The 23,815-nt window shown below is 42.8% G+C and overlaps 2 protein-coding genes across 4 annotated transcripts in view; one reads left to right on the top strand and one right to left on the bottom strand.

Annotated features, from left to right (window-relative positions):
• LOC124034521 (transient receptor potential cation channel subfamily M member 6-like) overlaps positions 1-18,123 on the top strand; it is a 35,029-nt gene extending 16,906 nt beyond the window's left edge. For both annotated transcript variants that reach the window (XM_046347831.1, XM_046347832.1), the window contains 13 exons: positions 571-671; positions 885-987; positions 1,086-1,132; positions 9,609-9,667; positions 10,935-10,960; positions 11,207-11,230; positions 11,586-11,651; positions 11,914-12,203; positions 12,812-12,894; positions 14,228-14,433; positions 14,766-14,817; positions 14,950-15,059; positions 15,691-18,123. In XM_046347831.1, the coding sequence (XP_046203787.1) occupies positions 571-671; positions 885-987; positions 1,086-1,132; positions 9,609-9,667; positions 10,935-10,960; positions 11,207-11,230; positions 11,586-11,651; positions 11,914-12,203; positions 12,812-12,894; positions 14,228-14,433; positions 14,766-14,817; positions 14,950-15,059; positions 15,691-15,776 (1,253 nt within the window). In that variant the 3' untranslated portion in view covers positions 15,777-18,123. The remainder of the gene's footprint in view (positions 1-570; positions 672-884; positions 988-1,085; positions 1,133-9,608; positions 9,668-10,934; positions 10,961-11,206; positions 11,231-11,585; positions 11,652-11,913; positions 12,204-12,811; positions 12,895-14,227; positions 14,434-14,765; positions 14,818-14,949; positions 15,060-15,690) is intronic.
• Positions 18,124-22,606: 4,483 nt separating this feature from the next.
• LOC124034522 (nuclear receptor ROR-beta-like) overlaps positions 22,607-23,815 on the bottom strand; it is a 39,715-nt gene continuing 38,506 nt past the window's right edge. For both annotated transcript variants that reach the window (XM_046347834.1, XM_046347833.1), the window contains exon 10: positions 22,607-23,705. In XM_046347834.1, the coding sequence (XP_046203790.1) occupies positions 23,541-23,705 (165 nt within the window). In that variant the 3' untranslated portion in view covers positions 22,607-23,540. The remainder of the gene's footprint in view (positions 23,706-23,815) is intronic.

The raw sequence follows: 23,815 nt of genomic DNA, 5'->3' as shown, positions 1-23,815 counted from the left end.
GACAAAATCTCTTGCATAGTTAGTTTTGCATACTAAGTATTGCATATTAAGTTTTGTATTTTGCATTGAAAGTGGCTAATATTGCTTAGGTCACAATTCCCACAGTAAAGGGAAACGTTAGTAGCGTTAATAAATGGGAAAAGGAGGCAACGTTGACATCATTCCCTGCCACACCCCCAAGGCCTACCGCAGCATACCACCCTCCTTGCTGTGGGGCCACACCTCCTTCTGTAGCCAACCCTGTCACTGGAGTGGGAAAACGTTGATAGTGTAAAGTAAGGGGGGAAACTCTAAAAAGTTTAATGGAGTTCAATCTTGTGCTTCTATGCGTGGGCTGAGATGAATTCTGCACGTCAGACCCGGGGGCACAGTTTAGAGGGAACATTGCTCTTATGTTTGGTTAGCATTAGCAACACCATACATACAAGGCTCAGTTATATTGTTTTCGTCCTCACATTTGTATTATACATCATATATCCATGTACGAGTACAAATACCAATAAGGTAAAACATTTAATGACACTAATCAGTTTCTCAAGGGATTCTACCTGTCCTGGTTGTGTTTTGCAGAGTGGTCCAACTGGTTTGATCTGGCAGTGACCTCAGGGAGCAGAGAGAGGTGTCAGGGCAGGAAGACAGTCAAGATCCTGGAGGAGAGTTCTTCAGACACTGTAAGACATACAGTAGACATACAGATAGACCGACACTAGACAGACAGACCCCTGAACACTGTTCAAACGGTATCTGCCATTTACTACTAGGTCCTGCATGGTGCCACAGTCGAACAGAGCTGTAGCTGTTTACAACAGTACACGTAAAGCTGTGTATAGTCTGTGTATATTGATTGATTTGAGATTACCCTTCATTGACCACTCTGCTCTCAGGGGAAAGAGGTGGACTCATACCTCTCCGACGTGTGCAGAAAGAGGAGGCGCAGGGGAGGAGAGCCTGTGTGCTGGTCTGCCTCTGCCAGCCCCAACTCACTCAGTATGTACGCATAGAGACAGAAAGAGGGCAGACCTCCTATCTTTGCCATTGATCAATTCTGTTCACCATCTCACCTTCTCGTTTCGATATTGTTTCAGATTCTGAACCCATGGATTCATTGCAGAAAGTAGCTTTTTCACGTCAGGTAAGATTTTATCTTGTGTTGTATGTATATGTAGTTGTCAATATAAAGATGTTAAGTAAAAATAGAGGAAAAGGTACCAGAACCATATATAAAGATGTGTGGAGATTTATACTGTATATAGAGATCTCTCTAGAAATAGAAAAAATGTGTCCACTCTGGGGTGGCAAAGGTTTAAGAGTCTTATCTTTGTCTCCCCATTCCTATGAACACATTGATATGATGCCCACTACAAAAGAGTAGCTTTGTACAGTTGTCCAAAGGTTTAAGAGTCTTATCTTTGTCTCCCCATTCCTATGAACACATTGATATGATGCCCACTCCAAAAGAGTAGCTTTGTACAGTTGAAGTTGGAAGTTTACATACACTTAGGTTAAAACTCGTTTTTCAACCACTCTACAAATTCCTTGTTAAACAAGCTATAGATTTGGCAAGTCGGTTAGGACATCTACTTTGTGCATGACACAAGTAATTTTTCCAACAATCGTTTAAAGACAGATTATTTCACTGTATCACAATTCCAGTGGGTCAGAAGTTTACATACACTAAGTTGACTGTGCCTTTAAAAGCTTGGAAAATTCCTGAAAATTATGTCATGGCTTTATAAGCTTCTGATAGGCTAATTGACATCATTTGAGTCCATTGGAGGTGTACCTGTGAATGTATTTCAAGGCCTACCTTCAAACTCAAAAGTATCTACATCAACAGTAAAACGAGTCCTATATCGACATAACCTGAAAGGCTGCCCACTAAGGAAGAAGCCACTGCTTCAAAACCGCCATAAAAAAGCCAGACTACGGTTTGCAACTGCACATGGGGACAAAGATCTTACTTTTTGGGGAAATGTCCTCTGGTCTGATGAAACAAAAATATAACTGTTTGGCCATAATTACCATTGTTATGTTTGGAGGAAAAAGGGGGAGGCTTGCAAGCTGAAAAACCTATCCCAACCGTGAAGCATGGGGGTGGCAGCATCATGTTGTGGGGGTGCTTTGCTGCAGGAGGGACTGGTGCACTTCACAAAATAGATGGCATCATTTGTGAGGAAAATTATGTGGATATATTGAAGCAACATCTCAAGACATTATTCAGGAAGTTTAAGCTTGGTTGCAAATGGGTCTTCCAAATGGACTATGACCCCAAGCATACATCCAAAGTTGTTTCAAAATGGTTTAAGGACAACAAAGTCAATGTATTGGAGTGGCCATCACACATCCATGACTCTCTGAGGTCATTAAAGATCGGGGTGTCCTGGCTAAATTCCCGATCTGGCCCTCAAACCATCACGGTCACCTAATAATCCCCAGTTTACAATTGGCTCATTCATCCCGTCCTCTCCCCTCATTCCCCAGGTTGTTGCTGCAAATGAGAATGTGTTCTCAGTCAACTTAACTGGTAAAATAACGGATAAATAAAATACAAAATCTGGTACTGGTAAGAACTGGTAAAAAAAGCGTGTGCGAGCAAGGAGGCCTACCAACCGGACTCAGTTACACCAGCTCTGTCAGGAGGAATGGGCCACAATGCACCCAACTTATTGTGGAAAGCTTGTGGAAGGCTACCCAAAACCTTTGACCCAAGTTAAACAATTTAAAGGCAATGCTACCAAATACTAATTGAATGTATGTAAACTTCTGACCCACTGGGAATGTAATGAAAGAAATAAAAGCTGAAATATCATTCTCTGTACTATCATTCTGACATTTCACATTCTTAAAATAAAGTGGCGATCCTAACTGAACTAAGACAAGGAATTTCTACTCGGATTAAATGTCTGGAATTGTGAAAAACTGAGTTGAAATGTATTTGGCTAAGGTGTATGTAAACTTCTCACTTCAACTGTATGTTTAAAGGTGTGAAAAACATACACACTTACTCTTTTGGAGTCGGTATCATATCAATGTGTTTTGTTGTATGGGAGTCTATGCAATAAAATGTTTGCAGGCTGATAAAGGAATGTTGACAAGTTGAAATGGTCACATGCTCTTTGAAAATGAATACATCAAACAGCAATGGAACATTCTATTGGGTGGATCTCATCTTAAAAACATAGTATTTTGTACAATTTTGCCATCATATAAAATTATTTACCTAGACTGACTGAAATTCAGAGCCATTCAGAAATTCAGAGCCGAAATCATATGGTTGAATTCAAATATACAAATATATTAAAATAATAATAACAATCAGTTACTGGCAGCAATTCCTACAGAATGGAAGAACAAGTTAAGGGAAAGAAAAGATAAACTGTTTGTTTGTAGACCTCATATTAAAACCTCTTAAGGATCCGCCCCTTTTTTTCCATTCTCAAGTTCATAATTGTGCACTCTCCTCAAACAATTGCATGGTATTATTTCACTCTAAAAGCTACTGTAAATTGGACAGTGCAATTAGATTAACAAGAATTTAAGCTTTCTGCCCATATCAGATATGTCTTTGTCCTGGGATTTTTTTGTTTGTTTCTTACAACCTCATGCTAATCACATTAGCTTACGTTAGCTCAACCGTCCAGCAGACGGGACACCAATCCTGTTCTCACAGATGGTTAACTTCTTGCGTCGAGCCATCCCGGATCCGGTATCGTGACTACAGCCTCAAGCTCATTACCATAACGCAACGTTAACTATTCATGAAAATCGCAAATGAAATGAAATGAATCTATTTGCTCTCAAGCTTAGCCTTTTGTTAACAACACTGTCATCTCAGATTTTCAAAGTATGTTTCTCAACCATTGCAAAACAAGCATTTGTGTAACAATATTGTTGGCTAACGTAGCATTTAGCGTAGCATTTAGCATAGCATTTAGCATTAGCATTCAGCATGCAACATTTTCCACAAAAACCATAAAAGCATTCAAATAAAATAATTTACCTTTGAAGAACTTCAGCTGTTTTCAATGAGAAGACTCTCAGATAGCAAATGTTCAGTTTTTCCTGAAAGATTATTTGTTTAGGACAAATCGCTCCGTTTTCTGCGTCACGTTTAGCTATGAAAAAAAAACCTGTATCCAGAATTGTGTAAATCTATCAGCAAGCTCATTAGCATAACACAACGTTAACTATTCATGAAAATCGCAAATGAAATGAAATTAATCTATTTGCTCTCAAGCTTAGCCTTTTGTTAACAACACTGTCATCTCAGATTTTCAAAATATGCTTCTCAACCATTGCAAAACAAGCATTTGTGTAACAGTATTGATGGCTAACGTACCATTTAGCATTAGCATTCAGCATGCAACATTTTCCACAAAAACCATAAAAGCATTCAAATAAAATCATTTGCCTTTGAAGAACTTCAGATGTTTTCAATGAGAAGACTCTGTTAGATAGCAAATGTTCCGTTTTTACAAAAAATATTATTTGTGTCGACTACTCGCTCCGTTTTGTTTATCGCGTTTGGGTAAGAAAAAAATAATAATAATAAGTCATTAAAACGCGAACTTTTTTCCAAATTAACTCCATAATATCGACAGAAACATGGCAAACGATGTTTAGAATCAATCCTCAAGGTGTTTTTCACATATCTATCGACGATAAAATCCATCGTGGCAGTTTACTTTCAATTCTGAAGAAATGGAACGCGCATGGACCAACAGATTACGCACACAGGACACCGGGCGGGACACCAGGTAAATGTAGTCTCTTTATGGTCAATCTTCCAATGATATGCCTACAAACACGTCACAATGCTGCAGACACCTCGGGGAATAGACAGAAAGCGCAGGCTCATTCCTGGCGCATTCACAGCCATATAAGGAGACATTGGAACACAGCGCCTTCAGAATCCGGGGCATTTCCTGTATGAAACTTCATCTTGGTTTCGCCTATTGCATTAGTTCTGGGGCACGCACAGATAATATCTTTGCAGTTTTGGAGACGTCAGAGTTGTGTCCTTCCAAGGCTGTCAATTCCATGCATAGTCGAGCGTCTTTTCGTGACAAAATATTGCGCTTAAAACGGGCACGTCTTTTTATCCAATAATGACACAGCGCCCCCATAGGTTGAAGAGGTTAACTAGAGTTCAAATCATTGAAGATGTACCATTTTCAGTTGGAAAACAACAAATTGGATGCCATCCTACACAAATCCCACTATTTCTGGGAAGTGCAGTGATACTCCCATTCCTTGGAAACAGGTTTTTGGTGTCTCAAATATGAGGTATCGAAGAATGGGTTGTGGAAGTGGAGGATTTGCTACATATTTTCTGGTATTGTCCCATATTTGCTAACTTTTGGGCAAAAGTACAAGAGTGGTTACTCTGTTTTACATAATTTTATTATATCTCCACAAAAGGTTATATTGGGTGACTTAATGTCACGTTCTGACCTTAGTTCCTTTGTTTTGTCTTTGTTTATATGGTCAGGGCGTGAGCTGGGGTGGGCAGTCTATGTTTGTTTTTCTATGTTTGGTTTCTGTGTTCGGCCTAGTATGGTTCTCAATCAGAGGCAGGTGTCGTTAGTTGTCTCTGATTGAGAATCATACTTAGGTAGCCTGGGTTTCAGTTTTGGGTTGTGGGTGTTTTGTATTCCGTGTCAGTGTTTGTCGCCACACGGGACTGTTTCGTTCATTTCACATTTATTGTTTTTGTATTTCGTAGTGTTCAGCTTATGTTTTAAAATTACATTTACATTTAAGTCATTTAGCAGACGCTCTTATCCAGAGCGACTTACAAATTGGTGCATTCACCTTATGACATCCAGTGGAACAGTCACTTTACAATAGTGCATCTAAATCTTAAAGGGGGGGGTGAGAGGGATTACTTATCCTATCCTAGGTATTCCTTAAAGAGGTGGGGTTTCAGGTGTCTCCGGAAGGTGGTGATTGACTCCGCTGTCCTGGCATCGTGAGGGAGTTTGTTCCACCATTGGGGGGCCAGAGCAGCGAACAGTTTTGACTGGGCTGAGCGGGAGCTGTACTTCCTCAGTGGTAGGGAGGCGAGCAGGCCAGAGGTGGATGAACGCAGTGCCCTTGTTTGGGTGTAGGGCCTGATCAGAGCCTGGAGGTACTGAGGTGCCGTTCCCCTCACAGCTCCGTAGGCAAGCACCATGGTCTTGTAGCGGATGCGAGCTTCAACTGGAAGCCAGTGGAGAGAGCAGAGGAGCGGGGTGACGTGAGAGAACTTGGGAAGGTTGAACACCAGACGGGCTGCGGCGTTCTGGATGAGTTGAAGGGGTTTAATGGCACAGGCAGGGAGCCCAGCCAACAGCGAGTTGCAGTAGTCCAGACGGGAGATGACAAGTGCCTGGATTAGGACCTGCGCCGCTTCCTGTGTGAGGCAGGGTCGTACTCTGCGGATGTTGTAGAGCATGAACCTACAGGAACGGGCCACCGCCTTGATGTTGGTTGAGAACGACAGGGTGTTGTCCAGGATCACGCCAAGGTTCTTAGCGCTCTGGGAGGAGGACACAATGGAGTTGTCAACCGTGATGGCGAGATCATGGAACGGGCAGTCCTTCCCCGGGAGGAAGAGCAGCTCCGTCTTGCCGAGGTTCAGCTTGAGGTGGTGATCCGTCATCCACACTGATATGTCTGCCAGACATGCAGAGATGCGATTCGCCACCTGGTCATCAGAAGGGGGAAAGGAGAAGATTAATTGTGTGTCGTCTGCATAGCAATGATAGGAGAGACCATGTGAGGTTATGACAGAGCCAAGTGACTTGGTGTATAGCGAGAATAGGAGAGGGCCTAGAACAGAGCCCTGGGGGACACCAGTGGTGAGAGCGCGTGGTGAGGAGACAGATTCTCGCCACGCCACCTGGTAGGAGCGACCTGTCAGGTAGGACGCAATCCAAGCGTGGGCCGCGCCGGAGATGCCCAACTCGGAGAGGGTGGAGAGGAGGATCTGATGGTTCACAGTATCGAAGGCAGCCGATAGATCTAGAAGGATGAGAGCAGAGGAGAGAGAGTTAGCTTTAGCAGTGCGGAGCGCCTCCGTGATACAGAGGAGAGCAGTCTCAGTTGAATGACTAGTCTTGAAACCTGACTGATTTGGATCAAGAAGGTCATTCAGAGAGAGATAGCGGGAGAGCTGGCCAAGGACGGCACGTTCAAGAGTTTTGGAGAGAAAAGAAAGAAGGGATACTGGTCTGTAATTGTTGACATCGGAGGGATCGAGTGTAGGTTTTTTCAGAAGGGGTGCAACTCTCGCTCTCTTGAAGACGGAAGGGACGTAGCCAGCGGTCAGGGATGAGTTGATGAGCGAGGTGAGGTAAGGGAGAAGGTCTCCGGAAATGGTCTGGAGAACCTCGTCCTCCTCAGAAGAGGAGGACGAGGTTCGTAACACTTAAGTTACAGATGCAACACGATATACAATCTCTTGATTCTGATGGGTAAGGTTTTCATTTTTAAAACTCAGTAAACAAATGTTAGTATTGGATTATTTAAAAAATAACAGTCAAACACTATTATACACTAGTAGGATTGATTGCAAAAGAAAGCGGGAGGTTTCAAGATTTTACTGATAAGTGGGACCAAATAACACTTCAAGGGATGGGCCTGATTTCATAGACTACGGAAAGGTGCTCCGAATCTCCAGTCATATAACAATTAAAATAGTATTATTTTTGTAGTTCTATTTTAAAATCTTCTTGTTTATGTTCTTTTATAGTTTGTTAGTGTAATTGGTTTATTTGCCATTTGTGTCTCCACCACACCGAGGTAGTGGGCTGAAGTGGGTGGGGTGTTCTGTTGGCGGTGTGTCGGGTGGTCCGGGGGTCCATGAACTTTGAGCCACCACTTCCCTATTGTGGGATGGTTATTTGTAACAACTGTCAATGGTATTACCACTGAGTGCACAAAACATTAGGAACACCTGTCCCTTCCATGACATCTATACCAGGCGGTGTGAGAGGTCGGCCCGGAAAATCTTTAAAGATTCCAACCACCCAAGTCAGACTGTTCTCTCTGATTTCACACGACAAGCGGTACCGGTTTATCAAGTCTGACACCAACAGGCTCTTGAACAGCTTCTATACCCAAGCAATAAGACTGATAAATAGCTAACAAAATCGCTTCACAGGCTGTATAAGTTAACCTTGTATCCTTAATGACCTTATATTTTTAGTTTTGCACTGTCTCTATGCACACTCACTGGGCCCTACACACTCACTGGGCCCTACACACTCACTGGGCCCTACACACTCACTGGGCCCTACACACTCGCTGGGCCCTACACACTCACAGGGCCCTACACACTCGCTGGGCCCTACACACTCACTGGGCCCTACACACTCACTGGGCCCTACTCACTCACTGGGCCCTACACACTCACTGGGCCCTACACACTCGCTGGGCCCTACACACTCGCTGGGCCCTACACACCATGTCCTGACAAATTCAGAGGGTAAATGGGGGTACAACTCAATATTAGGAAGGTGGTCCTAATGTTTTGTACTCTGTGTACATGCCTAAAATAAAGACGGCTTGGGGAGGAATCCAAACAGCCATAACGATAACCGATTAGAATTATCTTGGGATGTAGTGGAGTCGGCATTTAATCGACAGTTATTCCAGATCGAGTGAACAAAATTTCGAAAGAGTATCTACATTACGACAGTTGAGAGTTGTTGATCATGAAGCATAGCCCACCTTTGTTGTATAAACACTATTGTGGTATATTTAGCTAAATACATACAGTATATCTGACATACTTGGACCATCAGTTTGTGTTGTCCTCATTATAACACACATTTTAAGCCATTATTGGTCTTATTACACCAAATATTTATTCAGTTATGGCCATGCAAAATCAATGCAGTTCCTCCTCATTGAAATTAATGGTGGCCATCTTAAAAATAGGCCACTTCCTGCTGGGACTAATTCTAGACAAAATATATGATGACTTTGTATACCATAGGTATAAAACCTTTCCAATGTTTTCGTTGTTGTTGTTTGTGAAATTTGGTGGAGTTATCATCAGGTACCATGTGATAATAGAGTTATGTATGACCTTTACCCCCCAAAGGTGGGCCTATAGGGATGTCATTACCATTCCTATTGTTCCATATTAATATGTTGTACTATGAAGTTAATAACATATGAAATTTCCTTAGTTTCCGAAGATTCTTCCCAGATAATACAAAATTACATTTCATACCCTCAATCCTGTTGGCCCAACTAACTGGATAGGGGTCATAGCATTTAATGTAGCTACCTCCAAACTGTGGGTATATCAAAATGAAAATCATCATTAGAATTTGACACCCCAAAGTGGACAAATATGTGAAATTTGTCCTGCTGACCATGGAGTAACAATAGGTTAAAGAGTGGTTAAAGATGCTCAGCTAAGACTATGGGTATGTTCCAGGCCGACTACATTGCGGTTTCCTGCCAAAACTCAGTCTGGATAGATGTTTACCATATCAGCTCACCACATCGTATGACATATCAATCTGATGCCCCACTGTGTAGATGATGACATGGCAAACAACCATTTATTGATGCAATGCAATAACTGTCATGTAATTCCTGCTCTTGTCCAGCAGGACTCCAGTCAGTCTGTGTGGACCAGCTGGGCCTGCTCTGTCAGCTGCAGGTCCTCGTAAGTCTGCATGGGACGGAACCTGGAGATCACATTTAGCCTTTTTACATATGCTGAACCGAACCAAACTCTGCTGGCTCGGATGTTTCCTTTTCATATGATCCTTTTCAGCATGGTTCCAGCTACTAGGCTGGATGCGTACAGTAACTATGCCATCTCCATGCAACTCCGTTTGTCTCGGCCTGGTTCTGCTTAGTAGTGTAAAAAGCCCAAATGGAGTCAGACCTGAGTTCAAATAATTTTATTGAACTTTAAAATACTTTGAGCGTTTGATTCAGCCTACCTGGAGTGCCGGATTGGCCGAATTAACATTTTTTGGTACCATCCCTTTGGTTCCATTGCGCCAGGCAAGCTCAATCAACCGCTGCTAGTGATTGGCTAGCAGCTAGTATTTGAAAGAAAACATGGTTACACTTTATTTTGATATAGTTGCATATAGATGATCTACGGATGGTCATGCTATCAACAAACTATCCGTGGATAAGCAACTGCTTGATAAGGTTACAGTTAGAGCTAATGTTAGGTTTAGAATAAAGGTTTGGGTTAGGGCTAATGTTAGGTTTAGAATAAAGGTTTGGGTTAGGGCTAATGTTAGGTTTAGAATAAAGGTTTGGGTTAGGGCTAATGTTAGGTTTAGAATAAAGGTTTGGGTTAGGGCTAATGTTAGGTTTAGAATAAAGGTTTGGGTTAGGGCTAATGTTAGGTTTAGAATAAAGGTTTGGGTTAGGGCTAATGTTAGGTTTAGAATAAAGGTTTGGGTTAGGGCTAAGGTTAGGTTTAGAATAAAGGTTTGGGTTAGGGCTAAGGTTAGGTTTAGAATAAAGGTTTGGGTTAGGGCTAAGGTTAGGTTTATAATAAAGGTTTGGGTTAGGGCTAATGTTAGGTTTAGAATAAAGGTTTGGGTTAGGGCTAATGTTAGGTTTAGAATAAAGGTTTGGGTTAGGGCTAATGTTCGGTTTAGAATAAAGGTTTGGGTTAGGGCTAATGTTAGGTTTAGAATAAAGGTTTGGGTTAGGGCTAAGGTTAGGTTTAGAATAAAGGTTTGGGTTAGGGCTAATGTTAGGTTTAGAATAAAGGTTTGGGTTAGGGCTAAGGTTAGGTTTAGAATAAAGGTTTGGGTTAGGGCTAATGTTAGGGTAAGGGTTAAGTTTAGGGTTAGGATAAGGGTTCATGTTAGGGCTAGAGTTAGTGGTCACTGTGGAAGTACTGAAGTTGTGTATAGTTGTGTGGGATAGTTGTGTGACTTCTGTATGTTCTTCTGTTGTAGAGGGCGAAGTGGGATCGCACGTGAAGGTAGGCAACCTGATTCATTGTCTGTATTAATGGCTTGTATTTTTTTTTAACGAAAAAAAGAAAATAAATCACACCTATTAGTTTTCCTTGTCTTTATTTTTCTTAGCTTCCCCTTCCGCTAGAATATTTACCTTCCTAAGCAAAAGAGGAATTGTTAACTATAATCGTTCACGTTCTGGTCTGTCGTGGTTGTTTTCGCCGTGTTTGTTTGTCTGTTAGTAAAATCATCTACATTTCAATCCACAGAAGACCTGGACCCACACTACTCAGGTGCTCCCCAACAATCACATAAATCATACACAAATAAAGTAGATCTGATAGTTAAATTATAGGACCTGTTTTTGTCTTGTTATGTTGCGTTACATCGTATTACTCTGTGTTGTGCCTTTCGTGAACTTACACCCCAACTTAACCCCCCAACCCCCCTTACTAACTCTGACTTTGCTGATAGCTACTTTATTGAGATAAAATGTACTTAATTATGACAGTGATATGTGGATGCCGCACCTAGCTATTTTAAGATGAATGCACAAACTGTAAGAAGATAGATAAGAGCGCCTGCTAAATGACTCAAATGTAAATGTTAATCGTATGTTGTGTTGTAAATGTGTGGTGATCGTTTTAGCCATGGAAAGGAACAACCTGATGAGGCTTGCTCACACCATACCTTTCACACCTGTCTCCATAATGGGTAAGTCATTAGGCAATCATGTTAAAGGGATAGTTCTTTACGTTTCAATTATTTTAGACTCCACTAGGGTGTGGTTGTTTCTCCAAACTGTTCTTAAATTTGTTAGCTGGTTTTTAAGCCATTTCTAGAATGATCTCACTAGCATTTGTAAAGAATGTAGCAATGCTAGTGGAAATTGATTGTTTCTGTTTTGGGTGCATTCAAAAGCATGCCATTGCCTCCCTAATACCCATCTTCCCCGTGGTTGCATGGTCCCTGGCAGCGGGAGAGGAGGTGAGTGTCTACACCCTGGAGGAAGTGGAAGCTGCAGGCCCGGAGTCCTCCATATCCTACTGGTCATCCAAGGGGCTGTCTGCGATGCTGCAGCCGCTGTCCTGCGAGGGCTGTCTAGATGGGGGGCTTCGCAGGGCCAAGCTCGTACTTTGCACCTGGGCCGAGAGGGATGTCCTGAGGGTGGGCTGCGTATATGTTGTCAAAGCAATCCAGCCTGATGTGGTCTGCACCTGGCAGAGGGTCTTCCACAGCGACACCACCCTCCAACTCTGTCTGCGGGTATAAACTTCATATATATGTACATACAGTATATAACATCAGTTTGTTTTTAGGGTCAGAAGTTTTTGACCACAAGACCCGTTAAACATAAACTCTGGGCCCTGGTTATTGTAAGACAAGCATTTCGCTACACTCGCATTAACATCTGCTAACCATGAGTATGTGACCAATAAGATTTGATTTGAGATCTTTTTCTGGTCAGGTCATACACTCTGGCCCCTGGTTATTGTAAGACAGATCTTTTCCTGGTCAGGTCATACACTCTGGCCCCTGGTTATTGTAAGACAGATCTTTTCCTGGTCAGGTCAGACACTCTGGGCTCTGTAAGACAGATCTTTTCCTGGTCAGGTCAGACACTCTGGGCCCTGGTTATTGTAAGACAGATCTTTTCCTGGTCATCAGACATCTGGTTATTGTAAGACAGATCTTTTCCTGGTCACAACAAGTAAGACAGAACATCACCTTGCCCTACTTTTTTTTTCCACAACAAGGCAGAACATCACCTTGTTTTTGTTATGCGCTCTCCTCTTTTTTACCCTCATGTTTTACTTGGCATTTGTTACATCCCCTAATAGCATCATTCTGGCCTTCTGTTTTTGTCCTTACAGGAGATACAGCAACAGAGAGCTGCTCAGAAACTCATGCATGTGTTCAACCAAGTAAAACCAGAAAACATGCCTCATTCTCCAAGGTTGGTACTCAACTCTAGAACTCAGTACTAGTACACGTGTGTGTGTGTGTGGTGTGTGTGTGCACATGTAATAATAATAATAGTGGATTGGATTATATAGTGTATTTTTACCAACTGAGATACTCAAAGTGCTTAACATAGTAAGGGGTAAACTCACCTCGTTTCCCCCTTACTCTGTTAACTTGGTGACAGGGGCAGTATTTTCACTTCCGGATGAAATGCATGCCCAAACTCAACTGCCTGCTACTCATCCCCAGAAGATAAGATATGCATATTATTAGTAGATTCGGGTAGAAAACACGCTGAAGTTTCTAAAACTGTTTGAATCATGTCTGTGAGTATAACATAACTTATTTAGCAGGCGAAACCCCGACGACCATTCAGATATTTTGTTTTTGAGGTCACTCTCTTTTCAATGGGCTTTCATTGGGAATCCAGATTTCTAAGGGACCTTCTTGCAGTTCCTATCGCTTCTACTGGATGTCAACAGTCTTTAGAAATTGGTTGAGGTTATTCCTTTGTGTAATGAAGCTGTACGGCCATCTTGAACGAGGGTCACTTGAAGTCTACTGTTAAATAGAGGCGCGTGACCAGAAAACTAGCTACAGTTTTTCTTCCTGTGTTGAACACAGATCGGGAGTTGTAGCGATGAGACAAGATAGTAGCTACTAAAACAATTGGATACCACGAAATTGGGGAGAAAAATGGGTAAAAATTTTAAAAAGACCTAAAGTTGTATTACAAAAGCAGTTTGAAATGTTTTGGCAAAGTTTACAGGTAACTTTTGAGATATTTTGTAGTCATGTTGCGCAAGTTGGAACCGGTGTTTTTCTGGATCAAACGCGGTAAATAAATGGACATTTTGGATATATATCGCCGGAATTAATCGAACAAAAGGACCATTTGTGATGTTTATGGGACATATTGGAGTACCAACAAAAGAAGCTCGTCAAAGGTAAGGCATGATTTATATTTTATTTCTGCATTTTGTGACACGCCTGCAGGGTTTAAATATGGTTTCTCTCTTTATTTACGGAGGTGCTATCCTCAGATCATTTGCTTTCGCCGAAAAGCCTTTTTGAAATCTGACATGTTGGCTGGATTCACAACAAGTGTAGCTTTAATTTTCTATCTTACATGTGTGATTTAATGAAAGTTTGATTTTTATAGTAATTTATTTGGATTTGGCACTCTGCATTTTCCCTGGCTTTTGGCCAGGTGGGACGCGTCCCACATATCCCAGAGAGGTTAAGCACATATGATATGTGTATATCTATGGAATTACAATATGTGTGCGTGTTACATGTGTTATGAATGTGCGTCTCCCTCCTAGGTTCCTGGACATGTCTCTTCTTCACTGGCACTCAGACGGCCAGTGGTTGACCATCGAGAGGAACATGACGGGAGATTTCAGGAAGTACAATAATAACACAGGAGAGGAGATCGCCCCCTGCTGTGGGATGGAGGAAACGCTCCTGGCCTTCTCCCACTGGACCTACCAATACTCCTGCAGGGAACTACTGGTGTTGGACTTACAGGGTCGGTCTCTGTCTGTCTGTCTGTCTGTCTGTCTGTCTGTCTGTCTGTCTGTCTGTCTGTCTGTCTGTCTGTCTGTCTGTCTGTCTGTCTGTCTGTCTGTCTGTCTGTCTGTCTGTGTGTCTGTGTGTCTGTGTGTCTGTGTGTCTGTCTGTCTGTCATCACTGAATTTGTTCAGGAAATGTGTCAATGTGCCGTCCGTCCGTCCCATTCTGTTGAGCTCTCTGTCTGACTATGGATAGATTTATTTTGCAACGACATCACTTCACAGGGTTTGTCCTGTAAACTACTACATTGAACTGAAATCTCTCTTTCCCCTCCTAAATCTTTCACAGGAGTGGGATCGGAGCTTACAGACCCATCGGTCATCCGAGCAGAAGACAAAAGGTACTCGCCTCGTACAGTGGAGGTTCAGTGTGTAACACTGACACCTATTGTCATCTTGACATTCTTTTGAGGTCTAAAGACATGTGAAATATGTTTATTTTGTCCTTCCCTCTTTTGTCCCTTGCCTTGTAGCTCGAGTGATGACATGGTGTTTGGTCCTTCTAACCTGGGAGACGCTGCCATCCACAGCTTTGTCATCAAGCACACCTGCAACTCCTGCTGCGAGAACCTCGGACTCCCAGGTGAGAGAAAGGAACCCTTCAGACTGCCACTTTTATAGGGGGATTATAGAGGATAGTCGGAGAGTGGACTTCTTACGTGTGTGTGTCACCTTTATGTCGTCACTCGGGAGGTTCGCTGGCCTGAGATTAAGCCCAGAACTTCAAATGAAGATAGAACCGGCTAATTAGGCCAAGGGAAGCATTTATTTAAATGACAACAGAGCATTGGAGGCAGGGGGAGGGACATGCTTTGTGCGGTGTGCTGAGCTCTCTTTGATTACATATTAAACAGGGCTTTGTGCTGTGGAGAAATTAGCTTTGATTAGATATTAATTGCAATCGCTGAGTAGACACGAGACGCATGATACCAGCATCTAGAGGGAGCATCGCCTCGGAAATTCACTCAAAAACAAACAAGCAAGCAAACAAACATGCAAACATTCAACCATTCTTGTTTTGATCTTTTCAAAGGTGGTTTGTTTTCTTCTTCTTGTTTTTTCTTATTCTTGTGTCCTCTCCAAGATTCCCATCAAATCAAAACAAATTATTCATGAAAAATCCATGGACTTCCTCTCTGGCCTGATCAAATCCTCTTTTTAGTGGTAATGACTGTATAAACTGCCATGTAGCTGATTGATGTTTGTGTTGTCAGATTTGAGGAGGAGCACGGACATCCACAGGAAAACAGAACACAGGCCTTTTGAAAAAGAGAGTGGATTGATCATGACTAGGATGTAACCTCTGATCCGGAAGCAGAAGTACACCATCCTAACCTCTGCTTCAGGTGGGATGAAGTTGCCCTTAAAGCATAGACACTGATTTAATGTCACATTTGTGTTTTCCTCTCCAAATGGTTATGGTTAGGATCTGGAGAAGCTAAGCGGATCCAGAGGTGTACAAGGGTAACTTCTACCAGGAAGGAAAGCACTCACTTGGTTGGTTTGAATGGATAGTGTACATTGTGTAGCTTTATGTGGACTAAATCTTGTGTTAAATGTCTGGTAGTGCTTTTGTTGTAACAGCGGTTTACATTGCAGAAGTCTCAGCAGCAAGCCAGATGCTGTAGTCTGGCATTCATACCGTGTGCATAGTGCATAGTGGAGGGAGGCCGCAGTGTCTGTTGTGCCACAGGTAACCTATTAATCAATCAAACACTTTGCCTTATTGTAATGTTATGTATCATTAGACATGATGCAGAGGGCATCCTAGGAAGGTGTTTCAATACACCAAGATATCATTTGTTTGTTCTCTGTTCTGTTTAAATGAACTCCTGGTTCATTTTGAAATGAGCACCACTTTTATGATCTTTTCATATCATCTGAGGAATGTTTATACCAGATGTCATGTTTTTATCTGTTGCATAACCGTTTATACCAGCTACTATGGCAGCCATTTTGAATGTTCACAATAACTCACCTTCCTAGTTAAGTTTCAAACGGGCAGACCTTCTGGGATGTTTTCAGATCTCCTCAGGAATTGTTGTACCACATGTCATGCTTATATCTGCCTCAAAATGTTTTTAAGGTCCCAGACTTATAGGGTATTTCAAGTGTTATACTCTTGACATCATTTTCTTACCAAACATAGTCTGGTTTATTTAATCTTATACACATTCACAGCTAAAAGCTGAACGACAAGCGTAGCAAGGAAAAGCTGTATTTAAGTGAAATGTTGAAACCCTTGAAAGGAAACCTTTCACATGGACCATGTTCTTCAGGCTGGGCTCAAAAACTAAATGTTAAACAAAACTTTATTGAGAACAAATTATTCATCAGAGTCAAAACTACAATCTGGGATTTGTTTTTCAGCAAAACATCCCCTCTCAATTTCATCAAATATATATTTTCCTGTTTTCAAACACTGTGAAATCATATTTTTGTATTTAGCAATACTCAAATATATTGTTATGCTGATTATGTTACAAGTGATTACAAAACTAGAATTAAGCATTGACACAGCTGGACTGAAGCATGGCTTATGTTATGGCTTAAATTCAGAATGAGAACGCTAATACAAGAATAACAAAATCTGGTCTCTTGGTGGTTGGAATTCACACTGCTCAGACTCAGAATTCACACTGCTCAGACTCAGAATTCACACTGCTCAGACTCAGAATTCACACTGCTCAGACTCAGAATTCACACTGCTCAGACTCAGAATTCACACTGCTCAGACTCAGATTATTCAAATCATCACAATGGATCTTTGTTGTTGCTATAGTCCTTCACTTAAAGAGCAGTTCTGAAGAGTATCTAACCCTTAAAGTTCCAGTTTATTTGTCCACAAAATCTCTACATAAATGCACGTGTGTGTGTGTGCGCGCGTGTGCAGTACAATGGAAAAAGAACGAGACAGAAATACATCCATAAAATTTCCTTTATTTTTCTTCCCACAAAGAAATGTCTACAAAAGCGATAAAATATAGAATTTAACAAAACTCACTTCAGACCTTGACTTGTTTATTTACATCTCGAAGGAGGAGACACTGAGATACCTCAGGACAACTCAGAACTTTGACACAACTGGATCATCAAAGCTCTTAATTTATGAAGCACACACACACACACACACACACACACACACACACACACACACACACACACACACACACACACACACACACACACACACACACACACACACACACACACACACACACACACACACACACACACACACACACACACACACACACACAGGTCTACATGTGAGGTTCGGGGACATAAAGCTGTGTCAAAGTTCCGATGTTCAATCCGACTCACGAAGTGAAAAATGCAAACATACAAACAAACAATTCAATGTAATCAAATACACACTTGCCTCAAAATTCCCCTTTTTGATTGGTTCTCAAGTAAACTCACACAGTAATGAAACTATTTCCCATTTCACTAATCCAGCAACCTCCTCTCTAACTATGGCACTTGAAAAAACGTTTTTGTTTTAGTTAGTCCGTTTAAAAAAGTGTTTGTACCCCAAGTACCTTTTTTAAGGGTTTTGGTCACAGTTGCTGCACTTACTGTACTTTACTTTCTCATCATGGGACGCAAGGACATTCTAATGAATAAATAAAACATGTTTAACACGACTCCAGTTGCACGCATGTATAATGCATTAAGAAAGTTTACAAAGCGCAATAGAGTAAAGAACCTGCTCTTTGTTCATTCACTCTCTTTCAGCCTCTCACTCCACACACACACACACACACACACACACACACACACACACACACACACACACACACACACACACACACACACACAGGTTCTCCAAGGAAGTGTTTTTGACTAAGTATATGAAATGTTTTTGACCAAGTCTATAAAATGTCAGTGCACTTTGTGGTCTCGTTAGGGTAAGGACCACCTTTTGCCTGTGCTCTGTGGTGTCTCTGTTGGTGGAGTAAAAGGTGCATGATGCATTCAGTCCCTCACGCTGAACACAATACTCCATAACATTCAGAATAAAAAATATCCCCGACCCCTGACCCACAGCATCGCATGAGAAAACCTAAAAGCCCCAATGTTTCATTGCCATGAAACAGCATGCAAAGATAACAGAACAACAATAGACTAATAGTATTATAGTAGTAATAATAGCAATAACAACAATAATAATAATAGTAATAAAATGAAAATAATTATACAATGCAAACATGACAGTAGTAAATGCTTTCCAGTTATTATTGCTACAGTACTTTACAGTGTTTATTTGTCACTCAGATTACCAACCCCACCTTAAACCCCTGATTCACAGTCTTGCATGGGAAAATAAAAACGAAGTTGGGTTGAATTCACTGTCCTAAAGGCATGGAATGGGTGGACGCCAGCTTAGTTATGATCTTCCTTCATTGTAAAACAACCAGTACATCTTGAACCGGGGTGGGTTTATGATTGCAGGAACATGATTTTCTGGGACTTTTGTAGAATAGGCTCTCCCCATTATATGGACTCAAAATGCATCCGGACAGTGAATTTATCCCCACACACAGATCCATTCACACGAAGACACACGAAGACACACGCACACATCCCCCCCAAAGCCTTGTCTGGGTAGCTTCCTTCGCTGGGAGCCACCAGCGTATTTATATATCCAAAAAACGCTTAAATTTTCAAAAATATTCAAACTCTTTTTATGCAAAGATAGAAAAAGAGTTGCTCCCTGAGAGAGATGCTGTGTAGTGCATCGAGACACGAGTGATTGTCTTTAACAAGCCACTGACCTCTAACTTCACACTCCTTTTTTGGCGGATGGGTGGGCAGGGTATGGTATGGGGGGGCACTATGACTAGGAGAAGCTCATCCTCTGTGTATATGGAGGATGATAGTGTTCACAGCATATGGGAAGGGTTTGGGAAAGAGATAAAAGGAAGTCAAGGAAAATGTTACAGGTTATGCTGTTCTGGCACTGGCTAGCATCTAATCTCCACTAAAGGGATTCGGCCACAGTGCGAAACACGGAAACGTGTCCATTATAACGTGTAAGGGAATCCTTGAAGATCTTCAACATTAACATTTAAATGGAAGTGATTGTCTATCATAGTTTAGTATTAAGATTGTTCAATGTATTGCAACTTTAAGTTGCAAATGTTTCAGTGAAAAATATATATTGCCCTGTTTTTTTAGAATCTGGAAAAGTGTTCTATAATAAGCAATGCAAGAACTACAGTCCCAGAGAGAATTCTGTAGTGTGGAATAGGTTTCAAGTGTCAATTTTAATCTGAAAGATGAAACGTCTGAATAATGTCAGTAGAGTGGCGCAGCGGTCTAAGGCACTGCATCTCAGTGCCTTACAGACCCTACAATACTCAAAAGATTTTACAGCTGCACCATCGAGAGCATCCCGATGGGTTGCATCACTGCCTGGTATGGCAACTGCTCGGCCTCCGTCCGCAAGGCACTACAGAGGGTAGTGCGTACGGCCCAGTACATCACCGGGGCCAAGCTTCCTGCTATCCAGGACCTCTATACCAGGCAGTGTCAGAGGAAGGCCCTAAAAATGGTCAAAGACTCCAGCCACCCTAGCCATAGATTGTTCTCTCTGCTACCGCATGGCAAGTGGTATCAGAGCGCCAAGTCTAGGGCAAAGCGGCTTCTAAAACAGCTTCTACCCCCAAGCTATAAGACTCATGAACAGCTAATCAAATGGCTACCCAGACTATTTATTACCTATGCATAGCCACTTTAACAACCCTACCTGCATGTACATAATTATCTCAATTACCTCGACACCGGTGCCCCCACACATTGACTCTGTACCGGTACCCCCTGTATATAGCCTCCACATTGACTCTGTACCGATACCCCCTGTATATAGCCTCCACATTGACTCTGTACCGGCACCCCCTGTATATAGCCTCCACATTGACTCTGTACCGGTACCCCCTGTATATAGCCTCCACATTGACTCTGTACCGGTACCCCCTGTATATAGCCTCCACATTGACTCTGTACCGGTACCCCCTGTATATAGCCTCCACATTGACTCTGTACCGGTACCCCCTGTATATAGCCTCCACATTGACTCTGTACCGGTACCCCCTGTATATAGCCTCCACATTGACTCTGTACCGGTACCCCCTGTATATAGCCTCCACATTGACTCTGTACCGGTACCCCCTGTATATAGCCTCCACATTGACTCTGTACCGGTACCCCCTGTATATAGCCTCCACATTGACTCTGTACGCGTACCCCCCGTATACAGCCTCCACATTGACTCTGTACTGGTACCTCCGTATATAGCCTCCACATTGACTCTGTACCGGTACCCCCCGTATATAGCCTCCACATTGACTCTGTACCGGTACCCCCGTATATAGCCTCCACATTGACTCTGTACCGGTACCCCCCGTATATAGCCTCCACATTGACTCTGTACCGGTACCCCCTGTATATAGCCTCCACATTGACTCTGTACCGGTACCCCCTGTATATAGCCTCCACATTGACTCTGTACCGGTACCCCCTGTATATAGCCTCCACATTGACTCTGTACCGGTACCCCTGTATATAGCCTCCACATTGACTCTGTACTGGTACCCCCTGTATATAGCCTCCACATTGACTCTGTACCGGTACCCCCTGTATATAGCCTCCACATTGACTCTGTACCGGTACCCCCTGTATATAGCCTCCACATTGACTCTGTACCGGTACCCCCTGTATATAGCCTCCACATTGACTCTGTACCGGTACCCCCTGTATATAGCCTCCACATTGACTCTGTACCGGTACCCCCTGTATATAGCCTCCACATTGACTCTGTACCGGTACCCCCTGTATATAGCCTCCACATTGACTCTGTACCGGTACCCCCTGTATATAGCCTCCACATTGACTCTGTACCGGTACCCCCTGTATATAGCCTCCACATTGACTTTGTACCGGTACCCCCTGTATATAGCCTCCACATTGACTCTGTACCGGTACCCCCTGTATATAGCCTCCACATTGACTCTGTACCGGTACCCCCTGTATATAGCCTCCACATTGACTCTGTACCGGTACCCCCTGTATATAGCCTCCACATTGACTCTGTACCGGTACCCCCTGTATATAGCCTCCACATTGACTCTGTACCGGTACCCCCTGTATATAGCCCCGCTATTGTTATTCTCTGCTGGTCTTTAATTATTCATTTTTCTTATCTCTTACATTTTTCTTAATGACATTTTTGGGGTATTTTCTTAAAACTGCATTGTTGGTTAAGGGCTTGTAAGTAAGGATTTCCCTGTAAGGTTGGGGGTACCTGTTGTATTCGGCGCATGTGACAAATACAATTTGATTTAATTTGGTTCGATTCCAGGCTGTATCACAACCGGCCGTGATTGGGAGTCCCATAGGGCGGCGCACAATTGGCCCAGCATCGTCCGGGTTATATTGTATGCCCTCATGAAAAAAGCCCTCATGAAAAAACACTAAGACCAACACACTAGTTTTAGCTAGGTGGGTGGTGTGGTAAGGGGTGTTGGTGGTAGTGTGGTAAGAGGTGGGGGTGGGTGGAGTGGTAAGAGGTGGGGGTGGTAGTGTGGTAAGAGGTGGTGGTGGTAGTGTGGTAAGAGGTGGTGGTGGTAGTGTGGTAAGAGGTGGTGGTGGTAGTGTGGTAAGAGGTGGTGGTGGGTGGTGTGGTAAGGGGTGTTGGTGGTAGTGTGGTAAGAGGTGGTGGTGGTAGTTGTGGTAAGAGGTGGTGGTGGGTGGTGTGGTAAGAGGTGGTGGTGGTAGTGTGGTAAGAGGTGGTGGTGGTAGTGTGGTAAGAGGTGGTGGTGGTAGTGTGGTAAGAGGTGGTGGTGGTGGTAGTGTGGTAAGAGGTGGGGGTGGTAGTGTGGTAAGAGGTGGGGGTGGTAGTGTGGTAAGAGGTGGGGGTGGTAGTGTGGTAAGAGGTGGTGGTGGTAGTGTGGTAAGAGGTGGGGGTGGTAGTGTGGTAAGAGGTGGTGGTGGGTGGTGTGGTAAGAGGTGGGGGTGGTAGTGTGGTAAGAGGTGGGGGTGGTAGTGTGGTAAGAGGTGGGGGTGGGTGGTGTGGTAAGAGGTGGGGGTGGTAGTGTGGTAAGAGGTGGTGGTGGTAGTGTGGTAAGAGGTGGGGTTGGTAGTGTGGTAAGAGGTGGGGGTGGTAGTGTGGTAAGAGGTGGTGGTGGTAGTGTGGTAAGAGGTGGGGGTGGGTTTAGGGGGGCTGGGGGGGAGAGGTACTCCTAATAATCTGTCATTTGATCTGATTGTTCAATAGCAGTCCAACTTCGATGGACAGAGTTATTGCAGCGACAAAAAATGATTGACAGGATGGCAGTCTGACAAAATATTTTTTTTCACGCAAAATATAATATTTATATACATATCTTCACCTTGAAAAGTAGCCATAATTGTTTAAATCCTTCTTTTACAGTTTGATAGTTCCGAACTGAAGGATGCAATACCCTCTTCACGTATCAACAGAGCCCAGACAAGGCTTTCTCCACATACCAAAATGACCTCCCAGGTTTACCCCAATGTTCTTTAACAAGTCTCTTTTTAACTTTACAAATTCTGTACACATGAAAATATTAAATAACAAAACAGACAAGATATCAGCCACATAGGGCTGCTACAGTTTTAAATGAAGACTAAAATATTAACAGAAGATGTAATACTGGAATCTGTTCTTCACTACATAATATCTACAATACCTTTTCTGAATCACACGAATCCCTCCCCCATCTTCAATATCACAATTTCATGTAAAAAAACAACTAAAATAAACAAATGAACTTACCCAGTTAAAAGACAGCTTAAATTAGCTAGTTAAAGTCTGTACATTTCTGGTCAGTTTTGAAGAGCCCCGTGGTCATGGGTGTTTTATATACATTCTTTAGACTGTATCGGTGAATATGGTTGGATAAGTGCTGGACATTCCTAGTGTTTGCAGCTGTAAGTGTCTGGATGGTTCGGGCCTGGGGTCCGGGCAGCTTTGCCGTTGCGTTAATGATGCGTCCGCGGTCACGTTGTGGTCCACTCTCTGAGGTTGGACCATAGGAAGTCACTTGGGCATGGTGATCGCTGCATTGGGGTCGGGATTGAACAGCTCCTTGTAGAGCGGGGGGAAGAGCACGTTCACCGTCTCAGGGTGAAGCTGCTGGAAGGCCTGCAGCTCCTCGGTGTGGAGAGTACACACGGCCGACAGCATGGGTATCCGACCAATCAGCTACAGAGGACACAGAGGGGTCAGAGGTCAAGGGTGATGGGTCAATAAATCCAGATCATAACCTAACTAAAGTCTGTACATGAAAACTGCAGCTAAAGTGAAAAAGGTTG

This window comes from Oncorhynchus gorbuscha, linkage group LG04, assembly GCF_021184085.1.
Source record: "Oncorhynchus gorbuscha isolate QuinsamMale2020 ecotype Even-year linkage group LG04, OgorEven_v1.0, whole genome shotgun sequence".
In the NCBI taxonomy this organism is placed as follows: domain Eukaryota; kingdom Metazoa; phylum Chordata; class Actinopteri; order Salmoniformes; family Salmonidae; genus Oncorhynchus; species Oncorhynchus gorbuscha.
The sequence above is the reverse complement of the archived record's forward strand: the minus strand, read 5'-3'. Positions and strand labels throughout refer to the sequence as shown.